At 45.9% G+C, this 17,515-nt stretch overlaps 1 protein-coding gene across 2 annotated transcripts in view; it reads left to right on the top strand.

Annotated features, from left to right (window-relative positions):
* Positions 1 to 984: 984 nt before the first annotated feature.
* LOC134932352 (uncharacterized) overlaps positions 985 to 17,515 on the top strand; it is a 41,898-nt gene continuing 25,367 nt past the window's right edge. The window contains exon 1 of one of the 2 annotated variants that reach the window (XM_063926810.1): positions 985 to 1,203. In XM_063926810.1, the coding sequence (XP_063782880.1) occupies positions 1,110 to 1,203 (94 nt within the window). In that variant the 5' untranslated portion in view covers positions 985 to 1,109. The remainder of the gene's footprint in view (positions 1,204 to 17,515) is intronic. The other variant, XM_063926736.1, reaches the window with a different exon arrangement.

Raw genomic sequence — 17,515 nt, 5'->3', positions numbered from 1 at the left:
ACTGATTTAGGATTTTTAAATATTATTCATTTTCAAATGTAACATGCCAACACATGTTGGCCAGGCCCCCAATAGAGAACAGGGGAGGGGGGCTCCAAAACATACCCTTGCTCCGGGCACCATGGCACATAGCTACACCTCTGATCATGACAAAGAATATAAAGATGTCTAATTGTGGAGGCAAGATGTCATTAGCAATCAATGCTGATTTTGAGCACATTTAGGGCCTAATTCAGTAAGGATAGCAAATTCTACTAATTATCAGAATTTGCAATCCTTTTCCTAGCATGCTGGGGGGCGCCCATCGCTGGGCAAGGCCACCCAGCATGCTGACCGGCGCCTCCCCCCTTGATGAAGCAGAAATTGCAATTGGCTCGCAATTTCTGCTTCATCGTAGAAATTAGTGATGGCTCCTACTGGCAGCCATTTGGCCGCTTTCCGCCCCCCCCCCGTATGCACTGCAACGCCCCCGCAATGCTCCATCTCCTCCCTGGAAATGGAGCGTTGGCCGCCCCCCATCCCTCCCCCCCCCCCACACACCACGACCGCCTCTGCCTCATTGACAGGCAGAAGCGATTGCAAGCTCTGCGCCACCCTCCCCCTGCAGAAAGTGCGGCAGCATGTGCAGCACGTATTCTGCACATGCGGCCGCGGGGCGATCGTAAAATTTCCGGTTGGATTGCGATTTGCGATCCAACCTGAATTAGCCCCATAATACTGTCGACCTGAAAGTAATCCTTTGCATATATTTCCACCTTTGAAAACACTCATGTTAGTGAATATAAACCTAGAAGTCCCTGAGGAGTTCTCTGAAACAAAAAAAAAACATAAGGCTGTACTCCAAGTGAAGCACCCCACCAATATAGTAAATAAGCTTGCAGAGTTCCTAGCTGAAACCGTACCACACAGTGGCACACACACCAATTTAGCTTGTGATAAGAAATCATTATTAGCACTCAGTAATGGTCAGTGCTGATAAGGCACTTTGGGAGGGAAGACAAGTTCTGAAAGACACTCCTTGTTTAAAATTGAAGCTTAGTTTAAAATGACAGTGAAATACAGTTGAGGCAAAAGGCTTTACGATACAGAAGGCTGCATCATTAATAAAAATGGGTGACTTTGAAAATGATCATCATTATTCAGAACTTACGGAAAACTCTGCCCTGGCAAGTGGGCATTATGAAAAAAAGCAGCAAATTCCTGGTAAGATGAAACAGGCTTCATAATTCTGCAGCATGCATCAGGAAAATAATGTATGCATTTATCTGTCAGTGACGACTATGCTGTGTTCATGCTTCATCAAACATGTTAGAATGTGTATATTAGTTATCTATAATATTAGTTATCTATAAATAACATCCTTATGACTATCTTTTTATTACAGTATTAAGAGCTTTTCATGTAGTATTTAGCATTAAGGGTTACCTAAAGTCAGTGAAAATGGATCAGGCTGCATGCACACTTTTCCTTTTCTTTGTGGTTGCATCACCCGATGCCAAGTTTGACTTCAGGTGTACTGTAAGTACTGATTTCACCACAATAATAACAAAAGGTTTGTTTTACTTCAGGTGTTGCCAAAGGATGGATACATGTGCTGTGTTTACACATTTATTCTCCTATTGAAAAACATATGATACATGACATTTTAGCATAAACATGTACGTGCATAGTACTATATGCAATCTTTAAAGTAATGCAGTATTGCATATTTTGTATCAGACATTGTAATATATATATATATATATATATATACACAGTATATATATATAGAGAGAGAGAGAGCAAAAAAAGGGTAATTGGCACTCTGATTTAACTCAATAAATGCCGGGGTGCCCTCCCCAAAGTAATGTATAATATCGTTGTTTCCACGTAGTAAGGGTATGCACACTCCCTTTACATGAAGAAGCAGAAGGCATTCCACGGCATACCATCTGCTTCCTCATGCAAAGGGAGTGTGCATACCCTTACTATGTGGGTACAACTACATTGTACACTGTATGTATATATATATATATATATATATATATATATATATATATATATACACACACACATGTGTCCGCTTACTTTGTTATTGAGTTTGCTGGCAAGTTGCATAGCATTATGCGGTGAGAGGCAGCGAACAGTTGCTCCAGCGGCTCTCCCATGATAAGTGAATGGATTGCAGGTGTGTGTGTACACGCGCGACCGCTATGCCGCAAGATGCTTGCTGGGATGCATACCCATCACATGCTGCAATGCGTATCAATACTATGGTCCTAATTCATGTTTGCATACAATGTCCAGTGCTCACGTAATGGAGCGAATATCAGCAAACTGTGCATGTGTTGCGATTGCAATTAGAGATGAGCGGGTTCGGGACCATAGTCCGCTAATGTGTACGCAATTGCAATTGAGCTTGTGATGAGTCTGGTGGGTGTCTCTATTTATTCCTGGGCAGCAGCTTCACTTTCTAACATGAGCAGCTCCGTAGCTTAGAGAATTGCAATTGTGATTGCATTTGTATACAAACATGAATTTGGCCCTATGAGCAGACACACCTGTGTATACGGGTGTGGTTCATCAAATCGACAGTGTCTAGGTCGACAATGTTTAGGTCGACCACTATAGGTCGACAGTCACTAGGTCGACATGGATGGAAGGTCGACAGGGTTTCTAGGTCGACATGTGCTAGGTCGACAGGTCTAAAGGTCGACATGAGGATTTTTTTTTTTGGTGTCATTTTCTTCGTAGAGTGACCGGGATCCCAAATTAGTGCACCGTGTCCCCTCGCATGGCTCGCTTCGCTCGCCATGCTTCGGGCATGGTGCCTTCGCTCCGCTACCGCTTCGCTCGGCACACTTTACCGTTCCAATCGTAGTCCACGTGGATCGTTAAGTATGAAAAAATTCAAAAAAAGAAAAAAAATGTGAAAAACTCATGTCGACCTTTAGACCTGTCGACCTAGCACATGTCGACCTAGAAACTATGTCGACCTTCCATCCATGTCGACCTAGTGACTGTCGACCTATAGTGGTTGACCTAAACATTGTCGACCTAGACATTGTCGATCTTCAGACCGGATCCCGTGTATACCCACAGTACAGTGCCAGGACCCGGGCAGCGGCGGGGACAAGGTGGCGGATACCCAGCAAAATGGCCAGCGGCAGCCCTTCACCGCTACACACTGGTGGTGTTTCACTTATCGATCACACAGCCCCCACATCCTGACATGGCAGTGATACTTGAATTAAATTTATCAAGCGATAAATAGCTCTGCTTTTCATTGCTTTTGTAAAAAACAACGCTATCTCAGGATGGCATTATGCACTCTCACATGGGTGGTCATTCAGAGTTGTTTGCTCGTTGACGTTTTTCGCAACGGAGCGATTAGGTGGAAAATGCGCATGCGCATGGTACGCAGTGCGCATGCGTTCACTAATTTAACACAAAACTTTGGAGATTTGCACAAGCTCGAGCGACGTTTTTTCATCGCTCGAGTGATCGTAGTATGATTGACAGGAAGTGGGTGTTTCTGGGCGGAAACTTGGCGTTTTCAGGGAGTGTGCTAAAAAACGCAGGCGTGCCAAGTAAAAACGCAGAGGTGGCTGGAGAAACGGGGGAGTGGCTGGCCGAACGCAGTGCGTGTTTGTAACGTCAAACCAGGAACTAAACGGACTGAGGTGATCGCAATCTAGGAGTAGGTCTGGAGCTACTCAGAAACTGCAAGGAATTATTTAGTAGCAATTCTGCTAATCTTTCGTTCGCTATTCTGCTAAGCTAAGATACACTCTCAGAGGGCGGCAGCCTAGCGTTTGCAATGCTGCTAAAAGCAGCAAGTGAGCAAACAACTCGGAATGACCACCATGGGGCGGGATTTACTAAATGGAAAATGCAGTAACCCCCCCCCCCTCGTTTTACCGCATTTTTATATGTACTAACACCCACCCGCCGCATTTTCGCCCCTTAGAGTATTGACATCTTTTTATGGCGATACCCAATAGAAGCCTATGGGCTTCTTACCGCCGCCGCATACTTCTAGGGACTGTTTATGAACTACGGAGTTGGAAAAACTTTTGGTGAAAATTTTTGTATGTTTGTTAAGGCATCACGCAAAAACTACTGGATGAATTAGGTTGACATTTTCACTATTGTATAGCTTAGTGACCTAGAAAGAAACTGAGGTATGAATGATCTTGATGTAACATCAGGGTGAGGAGTAATAAAGGAAAAACCAGATGCTTGATACTCGGTGCCTGCAGTGTGCAGGCTACTCATCTACAGTATCTATCTATCTATTGTATCTACATCAATTTCCAATAAGGCGGCACTCAGGAGTCTTAACGGCAACAGGTTACATGTGTGTATGTCCTGATGAAACGTTGTAATAAACCACCGCTTTCTGCACTGTTACCGTTAAGACACCTGAGTGCCGCCTTATTGGAATTTGATACATAGATGGGCATCAGACCCAGGGGGAAGGCACTGGAGCACATTTCTTGCAGACTGCCGGCATTCTACCGCTCGGGATGCCGATGTCGGGATACTGACATTCAGCATCCTGGGCGGCGGTAAATCACACTGAACCTTTGCATAGACCCTCTCTGTCCTGGATCCTGCATCTTTTTGCTCACTGAGATAAACAGCTTGTCCGCTCCATGAGTCTCCTGAGTTCTCTGCCTGGAAGGTAATAGTTAACGAGCTCCACCTGTGGTGATCTCCTGTGTGAGTCTGAATTCAGCAATCTGAAGTTTAGACCTAAAAGCCAACATCCTCTGTTTGCAGAAGTTCAGGCTTCAGTGTTCTCTCGGCCTGCTAGGCCTCACTCCACATCACAGCCTAGTCTAGAGTACTCACATGACAGTGACTGTTCACCTGACCCAGAGCTGTCCAATCCTGTGCCAGCTCTGAATCACCTGACACTGCTCACCAATCACCAAGGACCAGGAAGTATAAGTCTGAAGGCTGGAGTTGGAAACGAGGTCAGTTCCTCGTGTCACACACAGCTCTGTGTGAGCTTTGAAGCTGAGCTCCCTAAAGGTAACCCTTGTACTTTAGTTCCTGTAAAAACTCTGTTCCTTTTTTACCCAGTTTGGATTACATTTGTATTGCCATTGATATCCAGTATTCCACAGTCTCAACTTAAAGGCACAGTTGCAGTGTTTCATCTTAAAGGTACAGTCGCAGTATTCCACAGTCTCATCTGAAAACCACGAATAAATACACAAATGGAGTGCGCTGTCAACGGCAGCCCGTACTGGGAAGGTCAGTTCCCTTGGTAATTTAAGCAAAAAAGGAAGAAATGGGTACTGGCGCCGGCTGAAGTACAGAATATGATGAACGACTCAATAAATAAAATATAAAAAGGTGCATTTAATATACATTCATCAAAGAGAGGTTATCCACCCCTCAGGAGTAAAACATAAGTAATAGCAGAACAATAAAAAGTACAATTAGTAGGATCCCACAGGGTTAACCCTTTCAAGTATAATGTCCACAGTTCCTGGCTAGGACGCTATTCCACATTTGCCCACAAGTTCAATTAGGTGTAAGGTAATTTACCAGACTGGATTCCAGATAAGTCCCCTAGGTCTCTCTTGCAGTTAGGAACCAAATGGCAGATGGGGATGAGTCCAGATCATATGAAGTACTTGTGTTGGAATTTTATCCAGTGGAAGCTGATAAGTCCAAAGATTACCAGGAGGTGGATGAGGGTGCTGATACTTGTGGTCCTACAAACTTAAGCCCAACGCGTTTCGCTGGTCTGATGGGTGCCCGCTTCCTCGGGAGCATAAATCCAATGCCCAGCCAGTGGGCTTTATATACCCTTAGTAGTTAGGGATTAGTTGGAAACACCTGTTAGCCCTGCTAACACATATTGATGTGCATTTCATAAATCAAATGATCATTCACAACAGAAGGCAATCATTTCAAAGACATATACTAAGACTATTTTTATTTGTAAAAACGAGTCCTATAAACACTTTAAATATGTAAAAATATATAATCCTGAACTTGTGTCACGTGATCGTTGCCGGTCACGTGGGATAGGGCAGCCAATGAGCCCCAGATCTCGGAGTTTGTGAGATCCTGCCCGAGACCACATGACCGGGCCCGATCACGTGATCCCGGAAGCACGTAGTGCGGTTCACAGACCCGGATATATCATAGCGCTCAATGGAGCGCACACGTCAGAATCAGGAAGTGAGTACTGCGTTCCAAAGGCTGTGGGATGCAGCACTAATGTTACTAGCTCATATTAAACCATACCTCCCAACTGTCCCGATTTTCGCGCGACAGTCCCGTTTTTGGGGACTGTCCCGCTGTTCCACCCGCGGGCCGCAGTGTCCCGCGATGGGGGGGGGCAGTTGGGAGGCTCCTGCACTCACTGCTCTGCATAGCAGAGCAGCAGTGAATAGACGCTGTGCGCCTGCGCACAGCGTCTATTCAGCGCAGACAGTGGGAGAGAGGGCATGCTAGCAGCTCACAGAGCACTGGGCATGCCCCCTCAGTGATGAAAACGGGGGCGTGGTCCGCGATCGCGGGTCCTCCCGTGAAGCCACGCCCCCTTTTCATTGGTCACGCCCCCTTTTCGGGAGCGCGCGGCTTCACCGCGCGTGTGTCCCTCTTCATGGGGGAACAAAGTTGGGAGGTATGTATTAAACACATCATTGGACAGCGCAAATAGAAAGAGAATAGGGGACAAACGGCTTAATAAACAGTTGGAAGACATACACTTTCATATGTTTTATATTTAGAAGGTACATATAAAAAATAATAATAATAATAATAATAATAATAATCCATCCATACTTATATAGAAATACTCCTCGGAAGAGTACTCCCATACAGTAAATGGTGGATACTAACATACTAAGTGCATAGTGCATACAAATATCATACTCCAACAGTCCGATGGTATACCAGAGATATCTTTCATCATATTAATACGGAATATGGACCATACATATAATATTAAACTTCATTATATTTCATTAGGTTAGATTATATTAAATATATTACTCTATTTATCTATTTTTATTTTTATTTTATTAAGAGTGTGCATCAGGATGGAAAAAAGGATCACATATTCTCAAAGGTGACAGAAATGGTAAAAGAGACAATGCCTTTATATACAAAGTAGCAGATCTTAATTTAACTGAAGGGAATGATATATATACTCCACAAAGTGGTTCATATAGGCAGTGGCGGATCCAGGGGAGGGGCACTCGGGCCCGTGCCCCCCCTGTCATTTGTGGCAGGTTTTTTTTTAAATCGGCCACAGCTCTCTGCAGCAATCTCCCCTTGATAGAGCCAGCGCTCCCCACTGACAGCCGTCGTACTCACACTGTCAGCCGCCAGCGCTGCGCTGCACCTCGTCCTGCCTCGTAACCAATGGCAACCCAGCGCCCACGTCACACTGTGCGCTGCCGCTCTCTCCTCCTGAACCGCGCGCTGCCGCTCTCACCTCCTGTACCCAGCCCGCCTCCTGCACTCACAGTGCGCTCTCTCCTGCTGTACCTGCGGTATATGAGCACCGTTAGGAGTCCTGTCCTATGATGCCTGCCAGTGGGGTAAAGCCTTAAGGTATTTTCTAAGTATATGTGATAGGGGGGAGGGGGAGGGGTGCGTGCAAGTTTGTCAGGGAATCCTTCATTGTTTCTTTTCTGAAGCAAAGTTATGTCCCAGTATCTCACCCTCAGCCCCCCCCCCCCCACCCCCGTCCCTGTATCTCCCCCTCAGCACCCTCCACCTCCCTGTATCTCCCCCTCAGCACCCTCCCCCTCCCTGTGTCTCCCCCTCAGCACCCTCCCCCTCCCTGTCTCTCCCCCTCAGCACCCTCCCCATCCCTGTCTCTCACCTCTCAGCACCCTCCCCCTCCTTGTCTCTCCCCCTCAGCACCCTCTCTCTCCCCCTCAGCACCCTCCCCCTCCTTGTCTCTCCCCCTCAGCACCCTCCCCCTCCCTGTCTCTCCCCCTCAGCACCCTCCCCCTCAGCACCCTTCCCCTACTTCTCTCCCCCTCAGCACCCTCCCCCTCCCTGTCTCTCCCCCTCATCACCCTCCCTCTCAGCACCCTCCCCCTCCCTGTTTCTCCCCCTCAGCACCCTCCCCCTCCCTGTCTCTCACCTCTCAGCACCCTCCCCCTCCTTGTCTCTCCCCCTCAGCACCCTCTCTCTCCCCCTCAGCACCCTCCCCCTCCTTGTCTCTCCCCCTCAGCACCCTCCCCCTCCCTGTCTCTCCCCCTCAGTACCCTCACCCTCCCTGTCTCTCCCCCTCACATATATATATATATATATATATATATACACACACACACACACACACACACATGTGTGTATGTATGTGTGTGTGTGTGTGTATATATATATATATATATTCACAGTATATATATATATATATATATATATATATATATATAAAGCCAGATACTCAGGAACGGCACTCCCAGACATGAAGATAAATCACATGTACAAGTGGTAAGTTTTCAAGTAGCGTTTCAGTGACCGTTTATTGTGTAGCGGCACTTTCCTCAGACAACAAACATACAAAAACTGATAGCATTTAAATAAGTGTACACCTCCAAAAGACCAATCACCGGGGTCGGTAATCCCCTCCCATCCGGTTACACGTCAGTAATGACCTCACCTCAGTCCACTCCCTGTCACCCACTGCCTGTCACCCACTGCCAGTCACTCTCCATCAACCACTAGCTGTCACCAACTGATAGTCACTCTCCCTGTCGCCTACTGCAAGTCACTCTCTCACTCTCTCCCTGTCCTGTGAGGCCACGCCCTTTGTAGTGGGGACACACCCCTTTTCTGCGAGCGAATGCGCTGAAGGCGCACGCAAATGTACTTGCCCCTTCCATGGTGCCCCCCCTATCATTTTCTTCTGGATCCGCCCCTGCATATAGGTCCTCTAAGACCCCTGATTTATATTATCGTATTATGTTTAGCTCAATGCTCTCATTCAACCCATCAGGGTGCAGAGTGCCAAATTTTAATATCCAATAAACTTCCCTACAGCAAAGCTTGTTGAACCTGTCCCCCCCTCTAGGTGTGGGGGCGACATGTTCAACACAGATGAGGGACAAACTTCTCGGATCTCCCATATGTGCCTGTGAAAAATGTCTAGATACACTGTGTTTCTCATATCTCTTAATAATGTTCCTGCGGTGCTCCATAAATCTAACATGCATGGGTCTTGTGGTTCTCCCCACATAGTTAAGGCCGCAACCGCAGGTTAAGAGATATATGACATAATTTGTATCGCAATTCCTAAAAGTTTTCAGTTGGTATTGTTCATTATTCCCTGGTAAGGTCAGGGAGCATGTTTTTTTAGGCATATGGGTACACGTGGTACACCGAGTTTTCCCACAGTTGAAACACCCCGTGGGTTTGGGCGACAACCACGTGCATCCTATGGGTGTCTCCTTTTGTAGTTTCATGGGATCCAAAAACGTAGGGGCTAGTATAGTTTTTAGGGACTGATTTTTCTTAAAAACCACTAAGGGTTTAGAAGGAAGTATTTGATTAAGGGTACGATCCTGTCTTAAGACTCTATAATTTTTAGAGATGATGGATCGAATATCCTGGGCTGAGTTGTTATATTTACAGACAAAGGCTAGTTGTCTCTCACCTTTTGCACTATTTTCCTTTTTGTTCTCAGAAGTTATATCTTTAATTTTAGGAGTGAGAAGTTTCATCCTATCCATGTGATATACCTCACTAAAGGCCTGTTGGAGAAGGCGCTCTGGATATTTCCTCTGTCTCAGAGAGTCCATGAGTTCATTCGCCTGCTGGGAGAAGGTTTCAATATTGGAGCAATTACGTCTGAGTCGCATCATTTGCCCCTTTGGACTGTTATGTTTCCAAGGAGCAAAATGAGCACTCTCGTAATGTAAATACGATAATGTGCACTGCTCACAGACTTGGTGTAATTTGATGTGATAATTTATGTGCTCCCTACTGTGATCAAAGGTGAAAGATAAATTATAGGTGTTGTGATTGAGATAAGAAACAAAAGAAAGAATGCTAGATAGATCCCCATCCCCAAAAAATGTTGTTTCTTATCTCAATCACAACACCTATAATTTATCTTTCACCTTTGATCACAGTAGGGAGCACATAAATTATCACATCAAATTACACCAAGTCTGTGAGCACATTATCGTATTTACATTACGAGAGTGCTCATTTTGCTCCTTGGAAACATAACATTCCAAAGGGGCAAATGATGCGACTCAGACTAATTGCTCCAATATTGAAACCTTCTGCCAGCAGGCGAATGAACAATACCAACTGAAAACTTTTATGAATTGCGATACAAATTATGTCATATATCTCTTAACCTGCGGTTGCGGCCTTAACTATGTGGGGAGAACCACAAGACCCATGCATGTTAGATTTATGGAGCACCGCAGGAACATTATTAGGAGATATGAGAAACACAGTGTATCTAGACAATTTTCACAGGCACATATGGGAGATCCGAGAAGTTTGTCCCTCATCTGTGTTGAACATGTCACCCCCACACCTAGAGGGGGGGACAGGTTCAACAAGCTTTGCTGTAGGGAAGTTTATTGGATATTAAAATTTGGCACTCTGCACCTGGATGGGTTGAATGAGAGCATTGAGCTAAACACAATACGATAATATAAATCAGGGGTCTTAGAGGACCTATATGAACCACTTTGTGGAGTATATATATCATTCCCTTCAGTTAAATTAAGATCTGCTACTTTGTATATAAAGGCATTGTCTCTTTTACCATTTCTGTCACCTTTGAGAATATGTGATCCTTTTTTCCATCCTGATGCACACTCTTAATAAAATAAAAATAGATAGAGTAATATATTTAATATAATCTAACCTAATGAAGTTTAATATTATATGTATGGTCCATATTCCGTATTAATATGATGAAAGATATCTCTGGTATACCATCGGACTGTTGGAGTATGATACTTGTATGCACTATGCACTTAGTATGTTAGTATCCACCATTTACTGTATGGGAGTACTCTTCCGAGGAGTATTTCTATATAAGTATGGATGGATTATTATTATTATTATTATTATTATTATTTTTTTTTACATGTACCTTCTAAATATAAAACATACGAAAGTGTATGTCTTCCAACTGTTTATTAAGCCGTTTGTCCCCTATTCTCTTTCTATTTGCGCTGTCCAATGATGTGTTTAATATGAGCTAGTAATATTAGTGCTGCGTCCCACAGCCTTTGGAACGCAGTACTCACTTCCTGATTCTGACGTGTGCGCTCCATTGAGAGCTATGTTATATCCGGGTCTGTGAACCGCACTACGTGCTTCCGGGATCACGTGATCGTGCCCGGTCATGTGGTCTCGGGCGGGATCTCACAAACTCCGAGATCTGGGGCTCATTGGCTGCCCTATCCCACGTGACCGGCAACGATCACGTGACACAAGTTCAGGATTATATATTTTTACATATTTAAAGTGTTTATAGGACTCGTTTTTACAAATAAAAATAGTCTTAGTATATGTCTTTGAAATGATTGCCTTCTGTTGTGAATGATCATTTGATTTATGAAATGCACATCAATATGTGTTAGCAGGGCTAACAGGTGTTTCCAACTAATCCCTAACTACTAAGGGTATATAAAGCCCACTGGCTGGGCATTGGATTTATGCTCCCGAGGAAGCGGGCACCCATCAGACCAGCGAAACGCGTTGGGCTTAAGTTTGTAGGACCACAAGTATCAGTACCCTCATCCACCTCCTGGTAAACTTTGGACTTATCAGCTTCCACTGGATGAAATTCCGACACAAGTTCTTCATATGATCTGGACTCATCCCCATATGCCATTTGGTTCCTAACTGCAAGAGAGACCTAGGGGACTTATCTGGAATCCAGTCTGGTAAATTACCTTATACCTAATTGAACTTGTGGGCAAATGTGGAATAGCGTCCTAGCCAGGAACTGTGGACATTATACTTGAAAGGGTTAACCCTGTGGGATCCTACTAATTGTACTTTTTATTGTTCTGCTATTACTTATGTTTTACTCCTGAGGGGTGGATAACCTCTCTTTGATGAATGTATATTAAATGCACCTTTTTATATCTTATTTATTGAGTCGTTCATCATATTCTGTACTTCAGCCGGCGCCAGTACCCATTTCTTCCTTTTCAACTGAAAACCACAGTTGCAGTATTCTACCATCACAGCCGCAGGGTTCTTCAGCCTCGTACTAGAGTTATAGCCACAGTCATCGTTCTACTTTCAGTTGCGTTTCCAGTTATATCCGGTACCAGCCCGCATTACAGTTGCATCCCAGTCTCACCAGTAACCAGTCCAGTGATGTGCACCGGAAATTTTTCGGGTTTTGTGTTTTGGTTTTGGGTTCGGTTCCGCGGCCGTGTTTTGGGTTCGACCGCGTTTTGGCAAAACCTCACCGAATTTTTTTTGTCGGATTCGGGTGTGTTTTGGATTCGGGTGTTTTTTTCAAAAAACCCTAAAAAACAGCTTAAATCATAGAATTTGGGGGTCATTTTGATCCCAAAGTATTATTAACCTCAAAAACCACAATTTACACTCATTTTCAGTCTATTCTGAATACCTCATACCTCACAATATTATTTTTAGTCCTAAAATTTGCACCTAGGTCGCTGGATGACTAAGCTAAGCGACCCTAGTGGCCGACACAAACACCGGGCCCATCTAGGAGTGGCACTGCAGTGTCACGCAGGATGTCCCTTCCAAAAAACCCTCCCCAAACAGCACATGACGCAAAGAAAAAAAGAGGCGCAATGAGGTAGCTGTGTGAGTAAGATAAGCGACCCTAGTGGCCGACACAAACACCGGGCCCATCTAGGAGTGGCACTGCAGTGTCACGCAGGATGTCCCTTCCAAAAAACCCTCCCCAAACAGCACATGACGCAAAGAAAAAAAGAGGCGCAATGAGGTAGCTGTGTGAGTAAGATAAGCGACCCTAGTGGCCGACACAAACACCGGGCCCATCTAGGAGTGGCACTGCAGTGTCACGCAGGATGTCCCTTCCAAAAAACCCTCCCCAAACAGCACATGACGCAAAGAAAAAAAGAGGCGCAATGAGGTAGCTGTGTGAGTAAGATAAGCGACCCTAGTGGCCGACACAAACACCGGGCCCATCTAGGAGTGGCACTGCAGTGTCACGCAGGATGTCCCTTCCAAAAAACCCTCCCCAAACAGCACATGACGCAAAGAAAAAAAGAGGCGCAATGAGGTAGCTGTGTGAGTAAGATAAGCGACCCTAGTGGCCGACACAAACACCGGGCCCATCTAGGAGTGGCACTGCAGTGTCACGCAGGATGTCCCTTCCAAAAAACCCTCCCCAAACAGCACATGACGCAAAGAAAAAAAGAGGCGCAATGAGGTAGCTGTGTGAGTAAGATAAGCGACCCCAGTGGCCGACACAAACACCGGGCCCATCTAGGAGTGGCACTGCAGTGTCACGCAGGATGTCCCTTCCAAAAAACCCTCCCCAAACAGCACATGACGCAAAGAAAAAAAGAGGCGCAATGAGGTAGCTGTGTGAGTAAGATAAGCGACCCTAGTGGCCGACACAAACACAGGGCCCATCTAGGAGTGGCACTGCAGTGTCACGCAGGATGGCCCTTCCAAAAAACATTCCACAAACAGCACATGACGCAAAGAAAAATTAAAGAAAAAAGAGGTGCAAGATGGAATTGTCCTTGGGCCCTCCCACCCACCCTTATGTTGTATAAACAGGACATGCACACTTTAACCAACCCATCATTTCAGTGACAGGGTCTGCCACACGACTGTGACTGAAATGACGGGTTGGTTTGGACCCCCACCAAAAAAGAAGCAATTAATCTCTCCTTGCACAAACTGGCTCTACAGAGGCAAGATGTCCACCTCATCATCATCCTCCGATATATCACCGTGTACATCCCCCTCCTCACAGATTATCAATTCGTCCCCACTGGAATCCACCATCTCAGCTCCCTGTGTACTTTGTGGAGGCAATTGCTGCTGGTCAATGTCTCCACGGAGGAATTGATTATAATTCATTTTAATGAACATCATCTTCTCCACATTTTCTGGATGTAACCTCGTACGCCGATTGCTGACAAGGTGAGCGGCGGCACTAAACACTCTTTCGGAGTACACACTTGTGGGAGGGCAACTTAGGTAGAATAAAGCCAGTTTGTGCAAGGGCCTCCAAATTGCCTCTTTTTCCTGCCAGTATAAGTACGGACTGTGTGACGTGCCTACTTGGATGCGGTCACTCATATAATCCTCCACCATTCTTTCAATGGTGAGAGAATCATATGCAGTGACAGTAGACGACATGTCCGTAATCGTTGTCAGGTCCTTCAGTCCGGACCAGATGTCAGCATCAGCAGTCGCTCCAGACTGCCCTGCATCACCGCCAGCGGGTGGGCTCGGAATTCTGAGCCTTTTCCTCGCACCCCCAGTTGCGGGAGAATGTGAAGGAGGAGATGTTGACAGGTCGCGTTCCGCTTGACTTGACAATTTTCTCACCAGCAGGTCTTTCAACCCCAGCAGACTTGTGTCTGCCGGAAAGAGAGATCCAAGGTAGGCTTTAAATCTAGGATCGAGCACGGTGGCCAAAATGTAGTGCTCTGATTTCAACAGATTGACCACCCGTGAATCCTTGTTAAGCGAATTAAGGGCTCCATCCACAAGTCCCACATGCCTAGCAGAATCGCTCTGTGTTAGCTCCTCCTTCAATGTCTCCAGCTTCTTCTGCAAAAGCCTGATGAGGGGAATGACCTGACTCAGGCTGGCAGTGTCTGAACTGACTTCACGTGTGGCAAGTTCAAAGGGCATCAGAACCTTGCACAACGTTGAAATCATTCTCCACTGCACTTGAGACAGGTGCATTCCACCTCCTATATCGTGCTCAATTGTATAGGCTTGAATGGCCTTTTGCTGCTCCTCCAACCTCTGAAGCATATAGAGGGTTGAATTCCACCTCGTTACCACTTCTTGCTTCAGATGATGGCAGGGCAGGTTCAGTAGTTTTTGGTGGTGCTCCAGTCTTCTGTACGTGGTGCCTGTACGCCGAAAGTGTCCCGCAATTCTTCTGGCCACCGACAGCATCTCTTGCACGCCCCTGTCGTTTTTTAAAAAATTCTGCACCACCAAATTCAAGGTATGTGCAAAACATGGGACGTGCTGGAATTTGCCCATATTTAATGCACACACAATATTGCTGGCGTTGTCCGATGCCACAAATCCACAGGAGAGTCCAATTGGGGTAAGCCATTCCGCGATGATCTTCCTCAGTTGCCGTAAGAGGTTTTCAGCTGTGTGCGTATTCTGGAAAGCGGTGATACAAAGCGTAGCCTGCCTAGGAAAGAGTTGGCGTTTGCGAGATGCTGCTACTGGTGCCGCTGCTGCTGTTCTTGCGGCGGGAGTCCATACATCTACCCAGTGGGCTGTCACAGTCATATAGTCCTGACCCTGCCCTGCTCCACTTGTCCACATGTCCGTGGTTAAGTGGACATTGGGTACAGCTGCATTTTTTAGGACACTGGTGAGTCTTTTTCTGAGGTCTGTGTACATTTTCGGTATCGCCTGCCTAGAGAAGTGGAACCTAGATGGTATTTGGTAACGGGGGCACACTACCTCAAGAAATTGTCTAGTTCCCTGTGAACTAACGGCGGATACCGGACGCACGTCTAACACCAACATAGTTGTCAAGGCCTCAGTTATCCGCTTTGCAGCAGGATAACTGCTGTGATATTTCATCTTCCTCGCAAAGGACTGTTGGACAGTCAATTGCTTACTGGAAGTAGTACAAGTGGTCTTCCGACTTCCCCTCTGGGATGACCATCGACTCCCAGCAGCAACAACAGCAGCGCCAGCAGCAGTAGGCGTTACACGCAAGGATGCATCGGAGGAATCCCAGGCAGGAGAGGACTCGTCAGAATTGCCAGTGACATGGCCTGCAGGACTATTGGCATTCCTGGGGAAGGAGGAAATTGACACTGAGGGAGTTGGTGGTGTGGTTTGCGTGAGCTTGGTTACAAGAGGAAGGGATTTACTGGTCAATGGACTGCTTCCGCTGTCACCCAAAGTTTTTGAACTTGTCACTGACTTATTATGAATGCGCTGCAGGTGACGTATAAGGGAGGATGTTCCGAGGTGGTTAACGTCCTTACCCCTACTTATTACAGCTTGACAAAGGCAACACACGGCTTGACACCTGTTGTCCGCATTTCTGTTGAAATACCTCCACACTGAAGAGCTGATTTTTTTGGTATTTTCACCAGGCATGTCAACGGCCATATTCCTCCCACGGACAACAGGTGTCTCCCCGGGTGCCTGACTTAAACAAACCACCTCACCATCAGAATCCTCCTGGTCAATTTCCTCCCCAGCGCCAGCAACACCCATATCCTCCTCATCCTGGTGTACTTCAACACTGACATCTTCAATCTGACTATCAGGAACTGGACTGCGGGTGCTCCTTCCAGCACTTGCAGGGGGCGTGCAAATGGTGGAAGGCGCATGCTCTTCACGTCCAGTGTTGGGAAGGTCAGGCATCGCAACCGACACAATTGGACTCTCCTTGTGGATTTGGGATTTCGAAGAACGCACAGTTCTTTGCGGTGCTTTTGCCAGCTTGAGTCTTTTCAGTTTTCTAGCGAGAGGCTGAGTGCTTCCATCCTCATGTGAAGCTGAACCACTAGCCATGAACATAGGCCAGGGCCTCAGCCGTTCCTTGCCACTCCGTGTGGTAAATGGCATATTGGCAAGTTTACGCTTCTCCTCTGACAATTTTATTTTAGGTTTTGGAGTCCTTTTTTTACTGATATTTGGTGTTTTGGATTTGACATGCTCTGTACTATGACATTGGGCATCGGCCTTGGCAGACGACGTTGCTGGCATTTCATCGTCTCGGCCATGACTAGTGGCAGCAGCTTCAGCACGAGGTGGAAGTGGATCTTGATCTTTCCCTAATTTTGGAACCTCAACATTTTTGTTCTCCATATTTTAATAGGCACAACTAAAAGGCACCTCAGGTAAACAATGGAGATGGATGGATACTAGTATACTTATGGATGGACTGCCGAGTGCCGACACAGAGGTAGCTACAGCCGTGGACTACCGTACTGTGTCTGCTGCTAATATAGACTGGATGATAATGAGATGAAATCAATATATATATGTATGTATATATAATATCACTAGTACTGCAGCCGGACAGGTAGATAATATATTTATTAGGTAATGATGACTGATGACGGACCTGCTGGACACTGTCAGCTCAGCAGCACCGCAGACTGCTACAGTAAGCTACTATACTATAGTAGTATGTACAAAGAAGAAAGAAAAAAAAAAACCACGGGTAGGTGGTATACAATTATGGATGGACTGCCGAGTGCCGACACAGAGGTAGCTACAGCCGTGGACTAACATACTGTGTCTGCTGCTAATATAGACTGGATGATTGATAATGAGATGAAATCAATATATATATGTATGTATATATAATATCACTAGTACTGCAGCC

The sequence above is a fragment of the Pseudophryne corroboree genome, chromosome 1 (assembly GCF_028390025.1).
Source record: "Pseudophryne corroboree isolate aPseCor3 chromosome 1, aPseCor3.hap2, whole genome shotgun sequence".
Lineage (NCBI taxonomy): Eukaryota > Metazoa > Chordata > Amphibia > Anura > Myobatrachidae > Pseudophryne > Pseudophryne corroboree.
Note: the sequence above shows the minus strand (reverse complement) of the source record. Positions and strands in the feature narration are given on the sequence as shown.